At 40.8% G+C, this 25,729-nt stretch overlaps 1 protein-coding gene across 2 annotated transcripts in view; it reads left to right on the forward strand.

Annotated features, from left to right (window-relative positions):
* LOC140480054 (rho GTPase-activating protein 29-like) overlaps positions 1 to 25,729 on the forward strand; it is a 127,379-nt gene that overhangs the window by 46,861 nt on the left and 54,789 nt on the right. For both annotated transcript variants that reach the window (XM_072574618.1, XM_072574620.1), the window contains 4 exons: positions 3,976 to 4,116; positions 12,661 to 12,754; positions 17,082 to 17,154; positions 17,921 to 17,981. In XM_072574618.1, the coding sequence (XP_072430719.1) occupies positions 3,976 to 4,116; positions 12,661 to 12,754; positions 17,082 to 17,154; positions 17,921 to 17,981 (369 nt within the window). The remainder of the gene's footprint in view (positions 1 to 3,975; positions 4,117 to 12,660; positions 12,755 to 17,081; positions 17,155 to 17,920; positions 17,982 to 25,729) is intronic.

The raw sequence follows: 25,729 nt of genomic DNA on the forward strand, positions 1-25,729 counted from the left end.
GAAGTTACACAATTAGGAAGGCAACGGCATGTTGGCTTTTATTGCATGGGGATTGGAATACGACACTGAAGTTTTGAAACAAGTACACAGGGTTTTGGTGAGATCACATGTAGATTACTGAGCTGTTTGATCCCACATACAGGATATACCTGTATTCGAGTTGGTATGGCAAAAGTTCACTAGATTGCAAGATGAGATAGTGTCCTAAGGTAAGATGTTCATTAGTTGGGCTGTATTTTCTGGATGTTCAGAGAAATGGAAGATAATCACATGGAATCATAGAAGGAGCATGGCAGGATAGACTCATGACAGACCGGTGAACCTAGAACACAGGAGCACAGTTTCAGGGAAGAGGTTGATCATTTATGGTTGAGAAGGAGAATAAATTTCACACTTTGCAAGTTGCGAATCTTCCAAATTCTCCTCTTCAAGAAATTTTGAAACTCCATTGTTCAGTCTGTTCATGAGCAGTGAAAAATCAGAATGGTGTGTTGCCTCCCTGGTGTCAGGATCAAGGGTATCTCAGGGAGGGTGCAGAATGTTCTCAAGAAAGGGAGGGCCCAGCAGGAGGTCATTGTCATTGTACATTTTGGAACCATAGGAAGGGAAGAGGTTGAGATTCTGAAGGGAGAATACAGAGAGTTAGGCAGGAATATAAAAAGGAAGTCCTCGAGAGTAGTAATATCTGGATGGCTCTCAGTGCTGTGAGCTAGTGAGGGTAGGAATAGGAAGATAGAGCAGATGAATGCATGGCTGATGAGGTGGTGTATGGGAGAAGGATTCATATTTTTGGATCATTGGAATATCTTCTGGAGTAGAAGTGACATGTATTGGAAGAGGACTAATATACCGGCAGGGAGATTTGCGAGAGATTTGCTAGGAGGATTTAAGCTAGTAAAGTGGAAGGGTGGGAGCCAGGGAGTTAGTGAGGAAAGAGATCAATCTGAGACTGGTACAGTTGAAAAAAGAAGAGAGTCAAATAGTCAGGGCAGGCAGAGTCAAAGCTGAGGATAAGGACTGATAAAATTAAAATATATTTATTTCAAAGCAAGAGGCCTAACAAGGAAGATAGATGAACTCAGGGCATGGTTAGGAACATGGCACTGGGATATTATAGCAATTAGAGACATGGCTCAGGGATGGACAGGACTGGCAGCTTAAAATTCCAGGATACAAATGCTACAGGAAGGACAGAAAGGGAGGCAAGAGAGGAGTGGGTGGCATTTTTGATAAGGGATAGCATTACAGCTGTTTGTCGGGAAGATATTCCTGGAAATACATCCAGGCAAGTTATTTGGGTGGAACTGAGAAATAAGAAAGGAATGATCACCTTATTGGGATTGTATTATAGACCCCCTAGTAGTTGGAGGGAAATTGAGAAACACATTTTTAAGGAGATCTCAGTTAGCTACAAGAATAATAGAGTGGTTATGGTAGGGGATTTTAACTTTTCAAACATAGACTAGGACTGCCATAGTGTTAAGGATTTAGCTGGAGAGGAATTTGACCTACTCTTGGGAAATAAGGCAGGGCAGGTGACTTAGGTGTCAGTGGGGGAGCACTTTGGGGCCAGCGACCATAATTCTATTTGTTTTAAAATAGTGATGGAACAGGATAGAACGGGATCTAAAAGTTGAAGTTCTAAATTGAAGAATGGCCAATTTTGACAGTAGTGGCAAGAACTTCCAAAAGTTGATTGAGGGCAGATGTTCACAGGTAAAGGAATGGCTAGAAAATGGGAAGCCTTCGAAAAAGAGTCCAGAGACAGTATATTACTGTCGGGGTGAAAAGCAAAGCTGGTAGGTGCAGGGAATGCTGGATGACTAGAGAAATTGAGGTTTTGAGTAAGAAAAGGAAGCATATGTCAGGTATAGACAGCAGAGATCAAGTGGATCAATTGGAGGATATACAGGCAGTAGGAATATACTTAAGAGGGAAATCAGGAGGGCAAAAAGGGGACATGAGATAGCTTTGGCAAATAGAATTAAGGAGAATCCAAAGGGTTTTTACAAATATCTTAAGGACAAAAGGGTAACTAGGGAGAGAATAGGGCCCCTCAAAGATCAGCAAGGTGGCATTTGTGTGGAGCTGCAGGAGATGGGGGAGATACTAAATGAGCATTTTGCATCAGTGTTTACTGTGGAGAAGGGCATGGAAGGTATAGAATGTTGGGAAATAGATGGCGACATCTTGAAAAACATCCATATTACAAAGGAGGAACTGCTGGATGTCTTGAAACACATAAGAGTGGATAATTCCCCAGGACCTGATCAGGTGGACAAGTTGTGGGCGGGAATCCCGAGGGACAGGAAGTACATGTATTTGAAAAGGCAAGGACTGATTAGGGATAGTCAACATGGCTTTATGCATGGGAAATCATGTCGCACAAACTTGATTGAGTTTTTTGAAGAATAACAAAGAGGATTGATGAGGGCAGAGTGGTAGACCTGATCTATATGGACTTTAGTAAGGCATTTGACAAGGTTCCCCATGGAAGACTGGTTAGCAAGGTTAGATCTCATGGAATACAAGGAAAACTAGCCATTTGGATGCAGAACTGGCTCAAAGGTAGAAGACAGAGGGTGGTGGTGGAGGGTTGTTTTTCAGACTGGAGGCCTGTGACCAGTGGAGTGCCACAAGGATCGGTGCTGGATCCTCTCTTTTTGTCATTTACATAAATGATTTGGATGTGAGCATGAGAGGTACAGTTAGTAAGTTTGCAGATGACACCAAAATTGGAGATGTAGTGGACAGCGAAGAAGGTTACCTCTGATTACAGCGGGATCTTGGTCAGATGGGCCAAGGGGCTGAGGAGTGGCCAATGGAGTTTAATTTGCATAAGTGTGAGGTGTTGCATTTTGGGAAAGCAAATCTTAGCAGGACCTATACACTAAATGGTAAGATCCTAGGAAGTGTTGCAAAACAAGATTTTCCTGCTCCTCTGATGCTGCCTGACCTGCTGTGCTTTTCCAGCACCACTCTAATCCAAAGTCCTTGGAGTGCAGGTTCATAGCTCCTTGAAAGTGGAGTCGCATGTCGATAGGGTAGTGAAGAAGGCGTTTAGTATGCTTTCCTTTATTGGTCAGAGTATTGAGTATAGGAGTTGGGAGGTCATGTTGCGGCTGTACAGGACATTGGTTAGGCCACTCTTGGAATATTGCAATCAATTCTGGTCTCCTTCCTATCGGAAGGACGTTGTGAAACTTGAAAGATTTCTGAAAAGATTTACATGGATGTTGCCACGGTTGGAGGATTTGAGCTATAGGGAGAGGTTGAATAGGCTGGGGCTGTTTTCCCTGGAGGCTGAGGGGGTGATCTCATAGAGGTTTATAAAATCATGAGGGGCATGGATAGGTAAATAAACAAGGTCTTTTCCCTGGGGTCAGGGAGTCCAGAACTAGAGGGCATTGGTTTAGGGTGAGAGGGGAAAGATAGAAAAGAGACCTAAGGGGCAACTTTTTCATGCAGAGGGTGGTATGTGTATGGAATGAGCTGCCAGAGGAAGTGGTGGAGGCTCGTATTGTTGCAATATTTTAAAGGCATCTGGATGGGTATATGAATAGGAAAGGTTTTGAGAGATATGGGCCGGTTGCTGGCAAGTGGGACTAGATTGGGTTGGGATATCTGATCGGCATGGACGAGTTGGACCGAAGGGTCTATTTCCATGCCATCTCTATGACTCCATGACTTGGACTCCTATGCTTTTGGGAAACTGTGTCATGTGATGTGGTTGGGGAAGATGGAATTGAGAATGACCAACTATGTATTAAATGGCCAAGCAGACTTGGGGGCGCCTTATGATTTTTCCATACTCCTTAGAGTGAGTTGTATTTTTGTGGAATTAGAGAGTTTTTATTGGATTTCAAAAAAACTACTTTCAGCACATTGTGTTATTGAGTAAACATTATTGAGCAGACGTCTTTGTTTTAAAACAACTAAACTTGAATGTTGACTCGTGAAATGTTTTTCTTTCAGAAAATAAAAGCTTACATCAAATGGCCCATGAACGTCTCGGAGAGCTGTTAAGAGTATTAAAGGTTGTAATTAACAAGCATCAGTCCTTAAATTCAGTGGATATTCTAAGTGCAACAGGAACAGTCATTTCTAAAGTAAAAGGTAATATTGAACAGCTCTTCAATTATGTTGTAATATGTAAATTGATTTAACTTGAGCTGTTGAAGATACTTTTAAATTGGATTTGAGTTAAATGTTTAAAATATTCCTTGTATGTATATCATTGTTGATTTAATTGAAAGCTTAATATATATTCCTGCAAATTCTAGTTGAGCTTCTGTCTATTCACCTTTTTGGGCATTAATGGCAAGATGTGGGAATCATGTGGGAAAAGTGGCATTGGGGTAGATGATCAGACATGATCTAATTGAATGGCATATGCCTCCTATGTTCCTTCTTGGGCCCCACTCTTGTGCTCTATATTTTGTCCTCTCATGCTATTTCCCTTGTCCACCCAGACACTCTTTTCCTCACACTCATTCACATTTTCCTGTCCACGCTGCTGATCTTAAATTTGGCCACCCCTCATTTTTTGCCACTTTGAGACTTTGGAGTTTGCAGATGAACTATTATGATAAACACAAGTAGAGCAAGCTGCCCACATTTTGATGCCTATTCTTCAATTACAGGCCCTTTATTAATGTTCTCGTTATAAAGAGACAATTTATGTGCGACACCTACACTGGCAAATGGCTGCAGTTGTAACCTGATAAGATATATAGGACGTTTCTACTGTATATTTCTAAACATAGGTTACATTTTTTAATTAAAACACCCAAGTGTCAGTAGATATATGATTTTCCATATTCCATCAGATAAATGGTGATCTGGTTTCTATTAATGTTGCAATGTAGTGGTGTGTGTGCTTTCAGAAAGGACTATGGCTGAGGAAGTTATCTGAGAAGCACAGTACATAGAACTAGAATAGTACCACCTAGTGGATTTGTGCTAAATTACTAAAGCTATTATTAAGAGGGTTAAGGAATTTGCTTTATAAATGTTGACAAAATAGTGACTTAAAAGTGATAATTGAACAGGGTGCCCACTTTTTTAAAAAAAATTGGCTTTTGAATGAAAACAAGATATTGCAGATGACGAAAACCTGAAAGCAATGGAATGCTCGAGAAACTGAAGTCTGGCAGCATCTGGAGAGGAAGTTCTGGACTCAATGTTAACTGTTTATCTCTCCACAGATGATGTCAGAATTGCTGAGTTTCTACAGTATTCTTTGTTGTTTAAAATCACTTTTTAAAAAGATAATTAGGCAGAAATGAAAACCTTATAACCAAATCACTAAAAATTATTTTGCTTCAAATTTTCAGCTGTATTTTTGACCCTTCAATCAGGAATTGCTGTGATATCCATGTTATTTTGCCGTTAAGTCTTTTTTGTTCGTTTATGGAATGAGCAAAGATGCTGACTAATCTTTGAAATCCCTTTTGAGCTGCTTGGCATTTCCCATGGTCAGCCAATCCCTGCTCAGTTTCCCTGTCTTCACATTCTCCTGTCACCACTCTGATATATCTGTGGGTGACAGTAAATTTTTCAGTCATAGTTTCCCCTTCTTGATGCCGTGCTCACTCTGCTTGATCATACTATGTATTTCTAAATACTCTGGTATCGTTTATAATAGACTCTAACATTTTCTCAACAAGACATTAAACTAATTGGCCGACAGTTAACTGTTTCTTCAGTTTCAAATGAAGTTGTTACTTTGGCAGTTTTCCAATCCTATGGGGCTTTTCCAGGATCTAAGTATTCCTAATAGTGTACTTCCAGTGTATCCACTATTCCTATAGCTACTTCCTTCAATATAGAGTCATAGAGATGTACAGCACAGAAACAGATCCTTCGGTCCAACTCATCCATGCCGACTAGATATTGTAACCTAATCTAATCCCATTTGCCAGCACTTGGCCCATATACCTCTAAACCATTCCTATTAATATACCCATCTAGATGCCTTTTAAATGCTGTTCTTGTACCAGCCTCCACCACTTCCTCTGGCAGCTCATGCCATACACACCCACCACTCTGCATGAAAAAGTTGCCCCTAAGGTTCCCTTTTATATCTTTCCCCTCTCACCCTAAACCTCGTTCTGGACTTTCTTAGTTTATCCCATCCATGCCCCTCATGATTTTATAAACCTCTATAAGGTCACGCCTCAGCCTCCTAGGGAAAATATTCAGACTCTTCCTATAGCTCAAATCCTCCAACCTTGACAACATCCTTAAATCTTTTCTGAACCTTTTCGAGTTTCACAACATCCTTTTGATAGGATGGAGACCAGAATTGCACGCACTATTCCAAAAGTGGCCTAACCCATGTCCTGTACAGCTGCAATATGCTCTCCCAACTCCTGTGCTTAATACTCTGACCAATAAAGGAAAGCAGACCAAATGCCGCCTTCACTATCCTATTTACCTGCAATTCTACTTTCAAGGAACTATGAATCTGCACTCCAAGATCTTTGTTCAGCAACATTCCCTAGGACCTTACCAATCTGATCTGCTTTTACAAAATGCAACACCTCATATTTATCTAAATTAAATTCCATCTACCACTTCTCAGTCCATTGGCCTATCTGATCAAGATCCTTTTGTAATCTGAGGTAATCTTCGCTGTGCACTACACCTCCAATTTTGGTGTAATCTGCAATCTTACCAACCAAACCTCCAGTGTTCACTACCAAATCATTTATATAAATGACGAAAAGTAGTGGACCCAGCACCCTAAGATGCATCCTAACCGGTCAAGGAGCTGAGAGTATTCGAGAAGATTTGTAGCTCAGATTGTGGATGAGGCTGTTGACTTGCTCGATGAGCTGATAAGTTTCATCGCAGATGTTTCATCACCATGCTTTGTAACATTATCAGTGTGCCTCTAATGAACTTTGCTGTTCTGTCCAGTTTGCTATTTATTTGTCTAGTTCTGCTGGGGTTGGTGGTGTTTTGTTGTTTGTTCTGTTTTTTTACTGGTTGGTATATGGATCCAAATCTACATGTTTGGTAACTATCCAGCCAAAACTGTGGATCCAATATGTAGATGACACCTTTGTTATTACCTAACACTCACAGCTAGAGGAAACCCATCAACTCATAAACAACATCCTTACCAGCATAAAATTCACCAAAGAAGAAGAAAACAACAACTGATTCCCATTCCTGATGTAATGATTGAAAGCAAGGCCAATGGGGAGCTCCAGACCAGTGTACACAGGAAGGCCACCCACACAGACCAGGTACTCAACCACAACAGCAGCCACCCACAAATAGAGCTCCATCAGAACATTGTTCAAGCGAGCCATAACATATTCTGCACCTTAGAGCTGCACAAAGGAGCAGAAGAACACTTACACAATGTCATGAGAAACAATGGGTACCCCAAGCATCATGGTCTGATGATACCTTCATGACAGACCACAACAGGAAGACACAACACGCCCAGATACACTGCCATACATTAAGAACATATCAGAAATGACCACCAGACTACTCCAACCTTTGGGCATTACGGTAGCCCATAAATCTACAACCACATTATGACAAATATGAACAAGTATAAAGGATCCTATACCCACAATCAACAGGATCAATGTTATATACAAAATACAATATAAACACTGCCAAAAACACTACATACGGCAAACAGGAAAGAAATTAGCCACCAGGGTACATGAACCTCAACTAGCCTCTAAGAAACATGACCAGCTATCACTTCATGCAGACAATGAAGGTAACCAAGTTGACTGAGACAACTTATGCATCCTTAGACAAGCCAAACAGAGACATGCATGGGAATTCCTAGAAGCCTGGCAATCAACCTGGAGCTCCATTGGCAAACGTAAATTTGGACACCATCTCAACCAGTAAGAAACAGAATCAGCAACAAAACCGGAAATGACACCAGCAACCCCAGCAGAACCAGATTTATAAATAGCAAGCAGGACAGACATTAACACTTCATCAAAGGTACACTGATGTTGAATAGCATGATGATGAAATATCTACAAACAAATTTAGCAGCTCGGTGCACAAGTCAACCTCAGTCTAGAAGCCTTGAACCTAGTTTCATCAGCACATTTTCTCTGGTACTAGTTTTGTATCTCCTCCTATTGTCCTTTTGAATATTAAGTCATTTCTAGGTGCTATTAGTGACTTCTACTGTGTAGTATTTATTCAACTACTTTGCATTTCCTAGTTCTGCATTATTATTTTCTAGCCTCATTCTCAGAGGTCCTATGTTCACTTCTGGGTTCTCTCTTTTTATATATTTAAAGACATTCTTGCTGTCCATCTTGATATTGCTTACAAGTTTGCTTCAAAGTTTATTTTCTGCCTTTTATTTTTTTGATTGTCTTTTGTTTTTTAAAATGCTCATGATCCTCTGGCTTTCCGCTAAGATTTGCCATGTTATATGTTTATTCTTTCAATATGATGCTACCCTTAACTTCTCAAGGTTGCAAATCTATTTCCTGGAACCCTCCTTTGTTACTGGAATATGTCTTTGCTGTGAACCACAAACTATTTTCTTTAAAAGTTTGTCGTTATTCCTCAACATCCTTTATTGCTAAATACCTTCCCTAGTCCACTCCAGCCAGCTCTGCCTTCATGTAATTACAGGTAGTTCTGGGATAATGCATGTTTCAGCAGCGCAATTAGACTATAACGCCACTGAAGAATTAGGGAACGGTACTTTGGAGAATGCTTACCTCTGTTGAGAATAGCGCAATTCCAGTGAGGTTCGGTTTGCACACTTTGTTCTGTACATGTACTGGTGTCCGTGCATGCGCTATGTAGGTGCCAATCTTTGTGCCAAGCTGTGCATGTGCTGATGTCTCTGTACCGTCCTTCACATGCGCGATGTCAGTGCCAGCCTTCATGCTATTCTGCACATGTGCTGATGTCAGCTAATGACACAGCAGCCTTCTGTGAGAGCAACTTTCTTAAATTTTTTTAAATGTACTATGTTAAATTTACTAATCTTAATAAATGTGATTTCAACCTTCATTCAGGCTGTGCTATACTTAGTGTTAGATTTTAGGGTGATTTTTAAGCGATTGTGAATGATAGTTTCACTGTTCTGCCCCTAACCCCACTTTTCCCAAAGGCCCCATTATTTCTATTAAGCGAGTTTTTGCTGGAACACAACTATGGTGTTACAGGAGAACTACGTGTACCCTTATTTAAGTTCAGCACTGTTATTTCCGACCCAAGTTCCTCCCCCTCAAGCTGAATGTTAAATTCTGTCATGTTCTGATCATTGTTTCCAAGGGGATTTTTTTACCCTGGCATCATTTTTTAAACTTGCCTCATTGCACATCATCAGGTTCAATACAGCCTGATCCTGGTTGGATCTACAACATATTGTTCTAAGAAACTATCCAAATACACACACAATTGTTTTCTCATGGCTTTCTCTGCCAATCTGACTATCCTTCTCTACATGAAGAATAAAGTCACCCATGGTTAATATATAGCTTTTGTTACATGCCTTGATTACCTCCTGATTTATTCTCTATCCCATTGCATGGCTATTGTTAAAGGGCCTAAAGTACTCCAAGCAGTGTCATCTGTCCCTTTTTTTATCTTTCTTCCACCCAAATGGATTCTACATTTTCCAGTTCAAGGTTGGAACTGGGATAAGGTGAGGAGGGGAAATGAGGAAACTGATGAAATCCACAGCAGTCTTCAGCCAGAAGTGCCAAGTGGATGATCCATTTCAGCCTCCTGCAGTGGTCACCAGCATGACAGTTATTAATCTTCAATTTGATTTGATTCACTCCACATGATATTAAGAAACTATTAGAGACACTGGATCCTGTAAAGGCTTTGGGTCCTGACAACATTCCAGTAATAGTACTGAAGACTTCAGTTACAATACTGTTTTCTACCTGACAATGTGGAAAACTGCCCAGGTATGTTCTGTACATAAAAACAGAACAAATCCAACCAAGCAAATTACCGCCCCATCAGTTTACTCTCTATCATCAGTAAAGGAATGGAAGGTGTCATCAACAGTGCTATCAAGCATCCACCTGTTCAGCAGTAATGTGCTCAGCAATACCCAGTTTGGGTTCCACTAGGCCCACTCAGCTTATGACCTCATTACAGCTTTGGTTCAAACATGTGCAAAAGAGTTGAATTCCAGAGTTGAGGTGACTGTGACAGCCCTCAACATCAAGGCCGCATTTGACCGAGTGTGGCATCAAGGAGCCCTAGCAAATCTGGAATAATTGAGTATCGAGGCAGACTCTCTAGTGGGATGGAAACAGACCTAGCACACAGGCAAATGGTTGTGGTTGTTGGAGGTCAATTATCTCAGCCCCAGGGCAACTCTGCAGGAGCTCCTCAGGGTAGTGTCCTCATATAAATGATGAACAAAAGTGGGTATAGCACCAATCCTTGTGGCACACCACTGCTCACAGGCTGCCAGTCTGAACAACCCGATACACCCATTTTCTGCCTCCCACCGTCAAGCCAATTTTTTATCCAGCTCTCCCTGGATCCCATGTGATCTAACCTTCTAACCAGTTTAGCATGCAGAACCTCGTCAAACACCTTGCTAAAGTCCATGTGACCAATGTCTCCCACTCTGCCTTCATCCATCTTCCTTGTCACCTCTTCAAAAAAAGTCAAACTAGCAAGACACAATTTTCCACACACAAAGCCATGCAGACTACCCCAATCGGCCAAATATTTTGCCTGTGACACCAGAAGTGTGAAATTGTGATGTGAAGCTGATGAAATGACACATTTAGATATAATGCATTAGAAAGGTATGGAACATTGAACAAAGTACTTTGCGAATTTCAAAACGAAGATGTGATTTCTCAATTCCTCTCTCTTCATAGGAGTACTGCTTGTTTTATAGACAATAGTTGTAGGAGTAGGCCATTCTGCCCTTCGAGCCTGCACCACCATTCAATATGATCATGGCTGATCATCCTCGATCAGTATCCTGTTCCTGCCTTATCTCCATAACCCTTGATTCCACTATCCTTGAGAGCTCTATCCAACTCTTTCTTAAATGAATCCAGAGACTGGGCCTCCACTGCCCTCTGGGGCAGAGCATTCCACACAGCCACTACTCTGTAGGTGAAGAAATTTCTCCTCATCTCTGTCCTAAATGATCTACCTTGTATTTTTAAGCTGTGTCCTCTGGTTTGGCACTCACCCATCAGCTGAAACATGTTTCCTGCCTCCAGAGTGTCCAATCCTTTAATAATTCTATATGTCTCAATCAGATCCCCTCCCAGTCTTCTAAACTCAAGGGTGTACAAGCCCAGTTGCTCCAGCCTTTCAGCGTAAGGTAAAAGACTTTACCTATAATCCATTGGTAATATGCTAGGCTTTATTTACACCAGAAAAAATGGAATAAAGCAATATGAGAATAAACTGGCTTAGAACAGAGCATATTTGATGAAAGATGTTATAGAAGTGATACCTTTAATTAGTGGACAACTGGTAATCTTGTGTACAGTAAATATATTTAAAATTGGGTGTGGTTATGTTTGTGAATTTGGCTAAAGATTCTTTGTTACTCAGGAAGTAGTGGAAAAGTTTGCAGGAAGTTGCTGGAAGACTTGTCTGTTTGCTAAATATGTTTGGCAGCTGTAAAGATGTGACAAAAATATTTAACCACAAATTACCATTTTCCCCAAAATTTAAACTGCAGTTTTTTTCAGATGTGTTATTCAGATATTTCCTAGGTTAGATTGCATACAGCTGAACAAAAATTGCAGGAAGTTTGCTTCTTTAAATCAAAACTTGATGAGATCAAAGTGCTAACTGCAAAATCTTCTAACAGAAGTCTTCCTGCAACCGGATAAAGTCACCCAGTTTACTTATTCTGTGCAGTTTGTTCATGAAGATTTGTTAGTGAGGTGCTAAATTAGGATTTTATGATCCAGCATAGTTCTGTAATAACTATTATAGGTCATTGCACAGTAACAAAATGTCATTGAACAGTTTAGCTGCTCGTGCAATTTGAGGTTATGATTATTAAGCTGGATATTCAGGTAATTAGTGGCATAGTTGAGTTTTATTCCAAATTTCTTAATTTGTTTGTTCTTGTGGGTTGGCAGAGGGGAAGAACTAGCTAGCTTCTTGAGAATCAAAATCTTCATAATAGATTTTTTTCGGAATCAGTTTGTAGAATCTGAAAGCAGCATTGTTTTGTTCTTTAACATTGTACTATAAAGATTGCATTATAGTCCCTTCAAAAGGAAGTTAACTAAAGAGTACTTTTTATGCTTATTTACATTACTGTTCACCCATTAGTATGTTCAGTGACACAGGAAACTGGTGCCTTGACAAGAATGTAGTCATAATTTCAGTATGACAGAAATCCACGTAGATCATTTTACTTGTGTTGGGATGAAGGAAACTTTTTGGTGCATTTTTTCCATGGGTTTTGTTATACTGTGTTGGTATGATCCGCTTAGTGGTTAAATATTAGATTATGTTACTTACAGACATCTTAAACGTATAACATGTTTTAATGGTTTAAAGCTAAAAATGTTTGTGTTTTATTTAAATGCTGTATGCTCAATACAGTAATGTTGATTGTTTAACCTTTTATATTCATGGAGTGAGTGCTAATATCCACCTTGTACTGCTGTAATGAACTACATTTCTCTTCAGGTGCAAACTACAATGAAATAAATGAAGACAAGAGAGAGCATTTTAGTGAAGTATTTGCTTCTATTGACACTTTGGCATTTACATTTGGCAATGTGTAAGTAAGACAACTTTTGATGTAGGATTTATTTCCCTTCTGTAGCTTTTATGTCTAATTACAATTATTTTAGGGTAAACATTATCAACAGCATTAATTTAGCTTTTATCATTCTGTCTGAAGCACTCACTCTGTTTTGGAAAATAATTAATTCATTGAAAACGTCTTATTCATCAGTTTTCTCATCTCACTGTTCAGCTTGGCAGTTGTATGTTCTGCCTTCTTTTATCTCACTTAAATCATCAATTTTCTCTTCTCTTGATTCTAATTCCTGCTAGGATGTAGATCCACCAACATTAACGGCCCTTCAGGTACTTCCCAAAATATAATATGAACTTCTGTGAATCCCAACAGGCTGTTCAACTACCGCAGCCAAGCCTCATCCTGTTTACAACCAACATCTGCGTGTGAGAGCACTTAACAGCTAGTTATTGGTTACCAGACAGGAATGCAAAGACAATTTAATTTTTTAAAAGTATTGTTTATCGCCAGTTGTAGTAGCCTAATTGGGCGGCATGGTGGCTCAGTGGTTAGCACTGCTGCCTCACAGTGCCAGGGCCCCAGGTTCGATTCCAGCCTTGGGCGACTGTCTGTGTGGAGTTTGCACGTTCTCCCCGTGTCTGCGTGGGTTTCCTCCGGGTGCTCCGGTTTCCTCCCACAGTCCAAAGATGTGCAGGTCAGGTGAATTGGCCATGCTAAATTGCCCGTAGTGTTAGGTAAGGGGTAAATGTATGGGTATGGGTGGGTTGCGCTTCGGCAGGGTGGCGTGGACTTGTTGGGCCGAAGGGCCTGTTTCCACACTGTAAGTAATCTAATCTAATCGCTGAGGTTAAGATCTTCAGTTAATTCAACATAGCTAAAAAATGTAACTGGAGCTTTCTGGTCTCTAGAAGGCTTTGATGCTGTTTTCCAGTACATTCTTACAGCAACTGCATTTATATATTTATTATTTTAAATTGTATTTGTAAGTGAGTTTTTGACTTGGGAATGACGAACGAGCACCAGGTAAAACTGCTGCTTCAGTGTTAAAAGTTATATTTTTGTGTACTTTCTTTCTAGGGCTACTAGTGCTTTTAGGTACTTCTTATGAGCTTCAGTGTGAGATCAATTAAAAATATTGAATTTCCTGTCTTCCATGTAAAGCACAATTTGCAATCTTGAATAATAAAGCTTCTAAGAGGAAAGGCTTTTTTCTTGACAAGAATATCCTGTGTTTCATTTTGATTTAAATGTACATTTATAATTACCCATTAAGGTTGTTGATTTACAATATCCTGTTTATTCCTGAAAATTTTTAAAATTTTCAAGAAACAAATCCTCTGCTAGCTTAAAGCTGTGGCTAAAGTGGTCAGAACATCACTAATGTACTTTTAAAATTTCCAGTTATTGAACAAAAAGCATTCTGTTTTTGTAAATGTATTTGTTTCTAAAGGTAACCTCTAGTCTGCCATTGTTCCCCCTTACTTTGTGTAATGTTTTAGCGTAATTTGTTCATTTAATATTTTGCTACTTTATGTTTCCAAAATTTATCTACCAGTTGTTCACCTTACTTTGATATGATATTGAACTAGATTCAAAGTGAATATTTTGTGTATTTATCACATTTTGTTTATTTTCAAGTACCTCTGTTCTGCAAGTACTTACTTAGAGAATGAGGCTGGGAAAATAATAATGGGGCATCAGGAAATGGATGAGGAGTTGATTAAATGTCTTGCATCAGTCTTCATGGTGAAAGACATTAATAGCGTTTAAAATATACGAAATAATATAGGAGCAAAGTGAGAGGGGAAACAAATCAAATAACCAAAGAAAATGTGCGAGGGAAGCTAATGGGACTAGAGTCTGATCGGTCCCCTGGACCTGATGGAATGCATTCTAGGATAACAAAGGAAGTAACTGCACACATAATTTCTAAGAATTCTTTGATAAACCAATCCTTGCATGGTATTTTGTAAATGACATTAGTTTTGCACCTAAAGAACCCTATACAAACAGCCAGCAAAACTAATGTCATTCACAAAATACCAAGCAAGGACTGTAACAAACACTACATTGGACAGACAGGCAGAAAACTAGCCACCAGCATATATGAATACCAACTAGCTACCAAAAGTCATGACCCACTATCACTAGTATCCTTACATACAGACAAAGAAGGACACCACTTCAACTGGGCCAAAACATCCATCCGAAGACAGACTAATTAGAGGCACACATAGGAATTCCTAGAGGCCTGGCATTTAAACTGGAACTCCATCAAGAAAGACATCAATTTGTACCACATTTATCAACCTCTGAGGAAAAAAAAATCAAAAATAATATCATCCACCTTAAGAGCCCAAAACATATAAATAGCAAGCAGGACATAACACCAGCGTTTCACCGGAGGCTCACTGATGATGTTACCTAGTATGGTGACGAAACATCTGAAAACAAACCTTCCAGCTCAGCAAGCAAATCTCCAATGGGAAGTTTGCAAATGACAAAAATAGGTTGGAACGTCTCCAGAGGAATATATGTGAAGGTTGTGAGTTGGCAAAAACTTTGAAATATAATGTGTGAAAATGTGAGGTTCTGCACTTTGACAAAAAGAATAGAGGAGCTGAATAACATTAAGTGCAGAAATGCTACAGAAAGCTGCAGCACAGATGATTTTGAGGGTCCTCTGCCTGAATCATAAAAGGCTATCGTCCAAGTTCACAGGGTAACAGAAGACAAATGGTCTGTTGGCCTTTTTGAAAGGACATGTAATATGAAATGCATAAGTCTTGCAAAAACTGTAAAAAAGCAGTAGTCATAAGCCTAAAATGCTGTGAATAGTTTTGATTCCCTTTCTTTAAAGAAAGATATGCTGGCATTAGAGGCAGTCCAGAAAAGGTTCACTTCATTGATTCTCTTATGGGGATTTTCTTATGGGGAGAGGTTGACGTTTAGAAGAATGAATGAATACATATATATATATATGCTCTATTATGTATTAAGGTTTGATAGAGTAGATGCACAGAGGTTTTTTCTTGTTGGAAGTCTGAAACAGAGGGGCATAATTTCAGAAAAAGGAGTCACCCATTTAAGACCGAAATGAGGAATTTTGCTTTGTGGGTAGCGAATCTGTGGAATTTGTTACTGTGGAGACTTAGTGTTGAGTAAATTCAGAGCAGAGATGGAAAGAATTTTTTAAATGGTATGAGTATCAAAGGCTATGGGGATACAGTGGGAAATTAGAGTTGAGGAATATGGGACCATGCACAATCTGATTGGCAGAGCAGACTCATGAGGCAAAAGGGCCTACTTTAGCTCCTGTGTTTTGTGTATTGGAGAAATTAGGTTTAGGATTGTAAAGATTTTTTGCAGTGTTTGATGTTTGTTTATCAAGAATCTATGGTTATCACAGTAGGCAGGAATGTGGAGTTGAGGCTGCAGTCCAATGAGCTTTTAAATGGCGGAGCAGGGTACATAAATCGAATAGCCTATTCAGAATCCTAATTCTGATGTTTCTGATCAGTGGTAATCCCAGAACGTTGGTTTTCAATGGGGAATTCACCCATTATATTGCTGGTGAATATCAAAAGGAAAGCAGAGTCTTGCTGGACATGACCATTAACAAGCATTTGTGCAACATGATTGCTAGTCAAGCCAGAGGGTTGTCATGTATTTTATATGGATGGACTAGCTCAGCATCTGAAGAGTCATAAATGATACTAAAGATTGTGCAACTATCACAAAAATCCATATTTCTGACCTTAATGGGGATGAATGTAATTGTTGAGTATGTGAGTTAGGAGGAGGAGTAAGCCACTTAGCCCTTTGAGCCTGCTCTGCTATTCAGCAAGATTATAACTCTAGGTTACTCCACATTCCCATTAATCCTGATAATCTTTTATCCCTTGCTTATCAAGAATCTGTATGCCTCAGAGACAGTTGAGGTTGGCTGGGCCTCTAGCATATTTCTGAAGAACTCCTGCTGCAGTGACTGTGGTGTGCTTCCCTCCTGATTTCAGTTTTCCTTGGGCTCCTAGGTGCCACACTCTATGTCAAGGGTAGTTACTCTTGCTTCACCTTATGCATTTGAAAATAGCATTAATGCTGAATAGTTTAGCTAAAAATACAGAAAAGATACAGAAGAAATATAGATGTTGTAAAAGTGCTACATAAAAATATAAAGTACTTTGGAAGTTTTGAGTCACATGCATTGGTGTACTAGATGTATTATGTAGTTGCATAAATTGAGTTTTTCAGAAGAAATGAAAGAATTTGCACGTCAGTTTAAAGAAGTATTAAGCATGGAGCTAATTGTGTAAATCTTTTAATCAAACAATTTGCCTTGCAGCATTTCAGACTTCCTCATGGGAGACGTAGACTATGGTTCATCTATGGGACTTCCATTGAATGGACGAAGCCGTGTAAGTTCACAGAAGAATTACACTATGTAGTACTATGACATGTTCATAAAATAATAGAAGCTTAAAATGTTAAAGGTGGCCACTTGATCCTGCATGTATTTATTTGAAAGACGTACTCAGTTAGTCTGGCTTCTTTGTTTTCGTTCTGCAATATTTTTCTCCTTCAATTATCTATCTAATTTTCATTGAGCATTACAAACATTCTCTCATGTCTGGCTTCTGAACCAATTAACTTTTGTACCTGTGTCCATGGTAACCTGCCACTGGAATCAGTTTCTCCCTGTACTCTAGCAGTAGGGTGACCTACTCAAAGGAGAACAATTCTAGCTTAAGGCAATTAACATTGGAGCATGATTGAAAATGTTAACTGTGTTTATTGCACTATTATGGAATGTATATGTCAGTTTCTGTAATTGTTTTCAGCAAGCTTAAACTGAGAAGATGCCTATATGTATGTCATGAATACTGAGCATACAATCCCAGCCTGAGTGTTTATTAGGATCAGCCATGTCCATACTGTGTATCTCTCTTGCAACAATTAGATTTGATTTTACAATTTATCTCTTTTCTGTCACATAGCTATTGGAAGTTTTAAAAAAACACTATGTTTAATGAGCTGCAGCTTTTAAGTGCAAACAAACAATTTAAAAGTTCCCGGCTGACGTGATTCTGATGATATGGAATTTCACAGTTCAAATATGAAGTACTCCTTCTGAATAAATATCTTGCCCGTTGTAAAATTAATGAGTTTTCTTTTTAATTTTAGTCTTATGAAAACCTGTCCATGGGATCTCGAGGATCAATTCATGAAAAGGATGACTTACAAGGTACTAATAAACTTTACAAATCTTATAAATTTTGCGATACTACAACTCTTAGACTGTAAAACATAGGAGCAGAAATTAGGCCATTTAGCCAATTGACTCTGCTCTGCCATTCAATCGTGGCTGATATGTTTCTCAACCCCATTCTCCCGCTTTCTTCCCATAACTCTTGATCCCCTCTACAATCAAGAACCAATCTATCTCCATCTTATATATACTCAATGACCTGGCCTCCACAGCCTTCTATGGCAGTGAATACCATAGAACACCACTCTCTGGCTGAAGAAGTTTTTCCTTATCTCCATTGTAAAGGGTCTTCACTTTACTCTAAGGCTGTGCCCTCAGGTCCCAGTCTCTCCTACCAATGGAAACATCTTCCCAACATCCACTCTATCCAGACCATTCAGTATTCTGTAAGTTTCAATTAGACCCACCTCCCCAATTCTTCTAAACTCCATCAAGTACAGAGTTGAAAAATGTGGTGCTGGAAAAACACAGCAGGCCAGGCAGCATCCGAGGAGCAGGAGAATCGACGTTTCGGGCATAAGCCCTTCTTCAGGAATGAGGCTAATGTGCCAAGCGGGCTGAGATAAAGGGTAGGGGGGAGGGACGCTGGGAATACGATAGGTGGAAGGAGGTGAGGGTGAGTCCCTCTCCATCAAGTACAGACCCAGAGTCCTCAAACGTTCCTCAAATGTGAAGCTGTTCAATCCTGTTCAATACTCCAAATGTGGCCTGATCAGAGCCTGAAAGAGCCTCAGAAGTACATCCCTGCTTTTATATTCAAATCCTCTCAAAATAAATACATCATTGCAAACTACTGACTCAATCTGCAAATTTACCTTGACAGAATCCTGGACTGAACTCCCAAGTCTCTTTGCACTTCAGACTTCTGAATTTTCTCCACATTTAGAAAATAGTCCATGCCTCTATCCTTTCTACCAAGGTGCATGACCTCACTTTCACACATTATGCTCCATCTGCCACTTTTTTGCCCACTCTCCTAACCTGTCACTCCCCTTCTGCAGCCTTCCTGCTTCATCAATACTACCTGTCCCTCTACCTATCTTTGTATCATCTGCAAACATGGCCAGAATCCCCTCAGTTCCTTCATCTAGATCGTTAATGTATAAAGTGAAAAGCTGTGGTCCCAACACTGAGCCTTGTGGAACACCACTTGTCACCGGCTGCCATCCTGAGAAGGACCATTTTATCCCCACTCTCTGCTTTCTGCCAGTCAGCCAAGCTTCTATCCATGCTAGCATCTTGCCTCTACACCATGGGTTCTTATCTTACTCAGTAGCCTCCCAAGTGGTACTTCATCAAAGGCCTGCTTGAAGTCCAAGTAGATAACATCCATTGGCTTTCTTTGATCTCATCTGCTTCTTACTTCCTCAAAGAATTCCAGCAGATTTGTCAGGCATGACCTACCCTTGATGAAACCATGCTGACTTTGCCCTATTTTACCATACACTTCCAAGTATTCAGAAATATCATCCTTCACAATGGATTCCAGAATCTTTCCCACAACTGAGGTTAGGCTAATTGATCTGTAATTTTCCGTCTTCTGCCTTACTGCCTTTTTAAACAGGGATGTTATATTAGCGATTTTCCAGTCATCTGAGACCCTTCCTGTTTTTTAGATATTCCTGAACGATTACCACTAACACCTCCACTACCTCTTCACCTATCTCCCTTAGAACTCTGGGGTATAGTTCATCTGGTCCAGGTGATTTATCCAACTTCAGGCCATTCGGTTTTTCTAGTACCTTCTCCTTGGTGATGGCCATCATATTCAGCTCTGCCCCATCACTCTTTTGAATTTTTGGGAAATTACTCATGTCTTCCACTGTGAAGACTGACTTTAAGTAATTATTCAGTTCCTCAGCCATTGCTTTGTTCCCCACTACTATCTCTCCAGCGTCATTTTCCAGCATCCCAATGTCCACTTTTGCTTCTTTTTTGCCCTTTATATATCTAAAAAAACTCTTACAGTCTTCCTTTTATATTACTGGCTGGCTTACACTCATATTTAATCTTCTCCCTCCTTTGTTTTTGTTGCCCTCTGTTGGTCTTTGTAAGCTTCTCAGTCCTCTGGTTTCCCACAGTTCTTCGCTCCGTTAAATGCTTTCTCTTTTGCTTTTATGCTATCCCTGACTTCTCTTGTTAGCCATAGTTGTCTTATCCTCCTGTTCTATGCTTGTTTTTCCTCGGGATGAATCTCTGCTGTGTCTCCTGAATTACTCTCAGAAACTCCTGCAGTTGCTGTTCCACTGTCTTTCCTACTGGACCCCTCGCCCAGTCAGTTCTACCCAGCTTCTCCCTCATGCCTTAATAGTTGCCTTTATTTAGCTGAAATACCATTAATTCTGATTCTATTGTCTCTCTCTCAATCATGTTATGATCACTGCTTCCTAAGGGTTCCATCACCTTCACCTTATCATCTGCCTCGTTGTGCAACACTAAATCCAGTATTGCCTGTTTCCTTGTTGGCTCCATCAAAAGCTGCTCCAAAAAGACACCTCATAGACATTCCACAAATTCCTTTTCTTGTGAACTACTAGCAACCTGATTTTCCCAGTCCACCTGCAAATTGAAATCCCCCATGAACACTCTAACTTTGCCTTTCCTATACATCTTTTTTTTATCTCCTGGTGTATCTTGCAACCCAGCTCCTGACTACAGTTTGTAAGCCTCTACATGACTCCAACTGTGCTTTATTTTAACCTTTGCAGTCCCTCAACTCTACCCACACAGATTCTACATCATCTGACCCTACTTCATTTCTTACTATTGATTTCATTTCATTTCTTACTAATAGGCCCATTCCCTCCGCCCACCTGCCTATCTTTTCAATAGGATGTATATCCTTGAATATTAAACTCTGAATCCCAATCCCATTGCAGCCACATGTCCGTGATGCCCACCACATCAGACCTGCCGATTTCGATCTGCTTCACAAGCTCATTTACCTTATCCCTTATACTGTCTATGTTCAAGTATAATATCTTCAGTCCTGTATTAACCGTCACTCTTCTCATTGTCATTCGTTTGTCCAGTGTACTTGGAATTTGATTGCTAACCCTTTCCAGATATTCTGTCCTATCTGTGTTTGTGCTGGAGATTTTATAACCTCTCCTGAGTTCTGCAATCTTACCTCCTCTTTTAATTTGGATTTTCTAATTTCCCCTTATAACTGAAGCCACCCCCAATTTTGTTTAAAGCCCTGTCTACAGCCCTAGTTATGTAAGTTGCTGGGACCCTGGTCCCAGCACGGAACAGATGCCTTCTTCCCCAGTGCTGGTGCCAGTGTCCTGTAGATTCGAACCCGTTTCTCCCACACCAATCTTTGAGCCACACGTTTACCTGCTTAATCTTATTGACCCTGTTCCAGTTAGCTTGTGACTCAGCTAGTAATCCAGAGACTACTATCTTTTTGGTTCTGCTTTTTAATTTAGTTCCTAGTTGTTCATACTCTATTAGCAGAGCCTCTGCCCTAGTTTTATCTGTCGTTGGTACCTATGTGCACAACCACTGGATCTTTACCCTCCCACTCCAAGTTCATCTGCAGCCCAGATGATTCTTATGTAAACTAATCCTGAATATGTTAACCAAACCAATTGGGTGAGTCCATTTTGCCTTCTGATTTTGGTGGTTTAGTTAGAAGTATATCAAATATGCTGTTCTTGCTGGGTGTTTTATTTACAGTTAAAAGCTGAGCAACACTTGGTCTAAATAACGTTTTTTTAAACCATTCTAGATGTGGACAGTTTATCTGGTCCAAGGATTAATTTGTTTACTGTCCACCCATATCAGTTTGCTCAGAGTCCATATTTCTGATCGATCATTTAAAAACATGGTAATATATTATTGTCTTTTGAAAATGAATTGCATCAATGTACCATAGTAATTCAAAAACAAATATCAGAGAAGTTATTCAGATATTAACTTCATGTGCCTTAACACCACTTTTGAGTTTTCCTCACGCTGGCAGTAGGGAATTATGGGCCCATTAGTGATTTCAACTTAAAGTATAAAAATAATAGAATATTTTTCAATTCTGGTCAGTTGCTTTGAGGCTGCTAAATTATTTCACCGACATGTTAAATTATTTTCCCAGTGATGTGTTACTTTGATACATCATTTCATACCTTTTGCATAATCATTTGGAAATAATGTTCAGTTTATATATCAAGTAAAGGCAGTAAGGAGAAGCATGGAAACTGTAGAGCTGTGAGCATGACATGAGTTGTGGGTAAGTTGTTGGAGGTGATTCTGAAAGGTAGGATTTATACACATTTGGAGAGGCAAAAACTGGTTAGGGATAGTTGGAGTGGTTTGTGTGAGGGTAATCGTGTCACACAAACTCGATTGTGTTTTTTGAGGAAGTAGCCAAAAGATTGATGAGGGCAGAGCAATAGATGTTATTTACGTGGTTCCGCGTGGTCGACTAATTAGTAAAGTTAATCACATGAGATTCAGGGTGAGTTTGCCAATTGGATACAAAATGGGTTTGACAGTAGGAAGCAGAGTGCTGGTAGAGGATTGTTTTTCAGACTGGATGCCTGTAATCAGCAGTGCTCCACAGGGATCAGTACTGGGTCCACTTTTGTTTGTCATTTATATAAATGATTTGGATGAGAATATACGAGGCATGATTAGTAAGTTTGCAGGTGACACCAAAATTAGTGGTTTGCTGGACAGTGAAGAAAGTTACCTAAGATTGCAAATTGATCATGATCAATTGGGTCAAGGGGCTGAGGAGTGGCAGATGGAGTTTAGTTTGGATAAATGCGAGGTATTGCATTTTGGTAAAATAAACAAAGCAGCTCTTGTACAGTTAATGGTAGGGCCATGGGTAGCATTGTAGAATATGGACCAGAACTACTAGGTCTCTAATGTTTTTTAAATTTGCATCACACATAAACTGGGTGGTTAAGGTGCTTAGCATATTTACCTTCATTGCACAGACCTTTTGAGTGTAGGAGTTAAGACATTATGTTGAGGTTGTCCACGAAGTTGATGAAGCCTCTTCTATGTGATGGGAGATATAAGGAAATAGCAGGAGAACTTAACAAGTACTTTGCGTCAGTCTTCACCATGGAAGACATGAGTAATAGGAGAAAGTGAGGACTGCAGATGCTGGAGATCAGAGCTGAAAATGTGTTGCTGGAAAAGTGCAGCAGGTCAGGCAGCATCCAAGGAGCAGGAGAGGGGAGAAAGTGAGGATTCCTGAAGAAGGGCTCATGCCCGAAACGTCGATTCTCCTGCTCCTTGGATGCTGCCTGACCTGCTGCGCTTTTCCAGCAACACATTTTCAGCCAAGACATGAGTAATATCCCAACAATTAAAGAGAGTCAGGGAGCTGAGCTGAGTTGAGTATGGTTGCCATTACAAAAGAGAAAGTGCTAGAAAAGCTAAAAGGTCTTAAAATTGACAAATCTCCTAGCCCCGATGGGATACATCCTAGAGTTCTGAGGGAGGTGGCTGAGGAAATAGCGGAGGCGTTGGTTGAGATCTTTCAAAAGTCACTGGAGTCAGGGAAAGTCCCGGATGATTGGATGATCGCTGTTGTAACCCCCTTGTTCAAGAAAGGATCAAGACAAAAGATGGAAAATTATAGGCCAATTAGCCTAACCTCGGTTGTTGGTGAAATTCTAGAATCCATCATTAAGGATGAGGTTTCTAAATTCTTGGAAGAGCAGAGTTGGATTAGAACAAGTCAACATGGATTTAGTAAGGGGAGGTCGTGCCTGACAAACCTGTTGGAATTCTTTGAAGAGGTGACAAGTAGGTTAGACCAGGGAAACCCAGTGGATGTGGTCTATCTAGACTTCCAGAAGGCCTTTTGATAAGGTGCCATACGGGAGGCTGCTGAGCAAGGTGAGGGCCCATGGTGTTCAAGGTGAGCTACTGGTATGGATGGGGATTGGCTGTCTGACAGAAGGCAGAGAGCAGGTAGTGCGTAAGCTTACCTGGGTAGGTTTGTTTCCCCTTTAAAAGCGCGCAGCTGAAGAACCCGAGGCACTACGGAGGTAGTGCCTCCCACCCGCCCTCCTCCTCTAACCTAATAATAAGATCCGTTGTGGTAAGGAGGTAAGTGCCGAATTTTGCTTGTTGTATTCTTTAGACCCAGTTTTTTGTTTAAAATAAAGGTTAGCTTTAGAGGGATGGCAGTGAAGGCAGTGCAATGTTCCTCCTGCAACATGTATGAGGTGAGGGATGCCATGGACGTCCCTGCTGATTACACTTGCAGGAAGTGCACCCATCTCCAGCTCCTCCAAGACCGTGTTAGGGAACTGGAGCTGGAGTTGGATGAACTTCGGATCATTCGGGAGGCAGAGGGGGTCATAGATCGGAGCTATAGGGAAGTAGTAACTCCAAAGATGGCAGATAGATGGGTGACAGTGAGGGGGACTGGGAGGAAGCAGCCAGTGCAGGGACCCCCTGTGGTCGTTCCCCTCAAGAACAAGTATACCGTTTTGGATACTTGTGGGGGGGAACGACTTACCAGGGGTAAGTAACGGGGCTCAGGCCTCTGGCACGGAGCCTGTCCCCGCTACTCAGAAGGGAAGGGTGGAGAAGAGCAGAGCAATAATAATTGGGGACTCGATAGTTCGGGGCACAGATAGGCGGTTTTGTGGGAACGAGAGAGACTCACGTTTGGTATGTTGCCTCCCAGGTGCAAGGGTACGTGATGTCTCTGATCGTGTTTTCCGGGTCCTTAAGGGGGAGGGGGAGCAGCCTGAAGTCGTGGTCCATATTGGCACCAATGACATAGGTAGGAGGAGTGCTGAGGATGTTAGACAGGCTTTTAGGGAGCTAGGTTGGAAGCTCAGAGTTAGAACGAACAGAGTTGTTGTCTCTGGTTTGTTACCCGTGCCACGTGATAGAGAGTCGAGGAATAGGGAGAGAGAAGAGTTAAATGCGTGGCTACAGGGATGGTGCAGGAGAGAGGGATTTCGGTACTTGGATAACTGGGGTTCTTTCTGGGGAAGGTGGGACCTCTATAAACAGGATGGTCTGCACCTGAACCTGAGGGGCACCAGTATCCTTGGGGGGGAGGTTTGCTAGTGCTCTTGGGGGGGGTTTAAACTAACTCTGCAGGGGCATGGGAACCCAGACTGTAGCTTTAGGGTGCAGGACCTGGAGTGTAGGGAGGTTAGGAATATGGCATCAATCTTAAAGGAGGGTGCCTGTAAACAGAAGAGTGGCTTGAAGTGTGTATACTTTAATGCCAGAAATATACGAAATAAGGTAGGTGAACTCGCAGCGTGGGTTGGTACCTGGGACTTCGATGTTGTGGCTATTACGGAGACGTGGCTAGATCAGGGACAGGATTGGCTGTTGCAGGTTCCAGGGTTTAAATGTTTTAGTAGGGTCAGAGGTGGGGGCAAAAGAGGGGGGGGTGTGGCTTTGCTTGTCAAAGATAGTATTACAGCGGTGGAAAGGAAGATGGACGAAGATTTGCCATCTGAGGTAGTTTGGGTTGAGGTTAGGAATAGGAGAGGTGAGGTCACCCTGTTAGGAGTCTTTTACAGGCCTCCTAATAGTCCTAGAATCGTTGAAGAAAGGATTGCGAAGATGATTCAGGAGAAGAGTGACAGTAATAGGGTGATTGTTATGGGAGACTTTAACTTTCCTGATATTGATTGGGAAAGCTATAGCTCAAGTTCGTTAGATGGGTCAGTGTTTGTGCAATGTGTGCAGGAGAGTTTCCTGACACAATATGTAGATAAGCCTACAAGAGG

Source organism: Chiloscyllium punctatum, chromosome 7 (assembly GCF_047496795.1).
Source record: "Chiloscyllium punctatum isolate Juve2018m chromosome 7, sChiPun1.3, whole genome shotgun sequence".
NCBI lineage: Eukaryota > Metazoa > Chordata > Chondrichthyes > Orectolobiformes > Hemiscylliidae > Chiloscyllium > Chiloscyllium punctatum.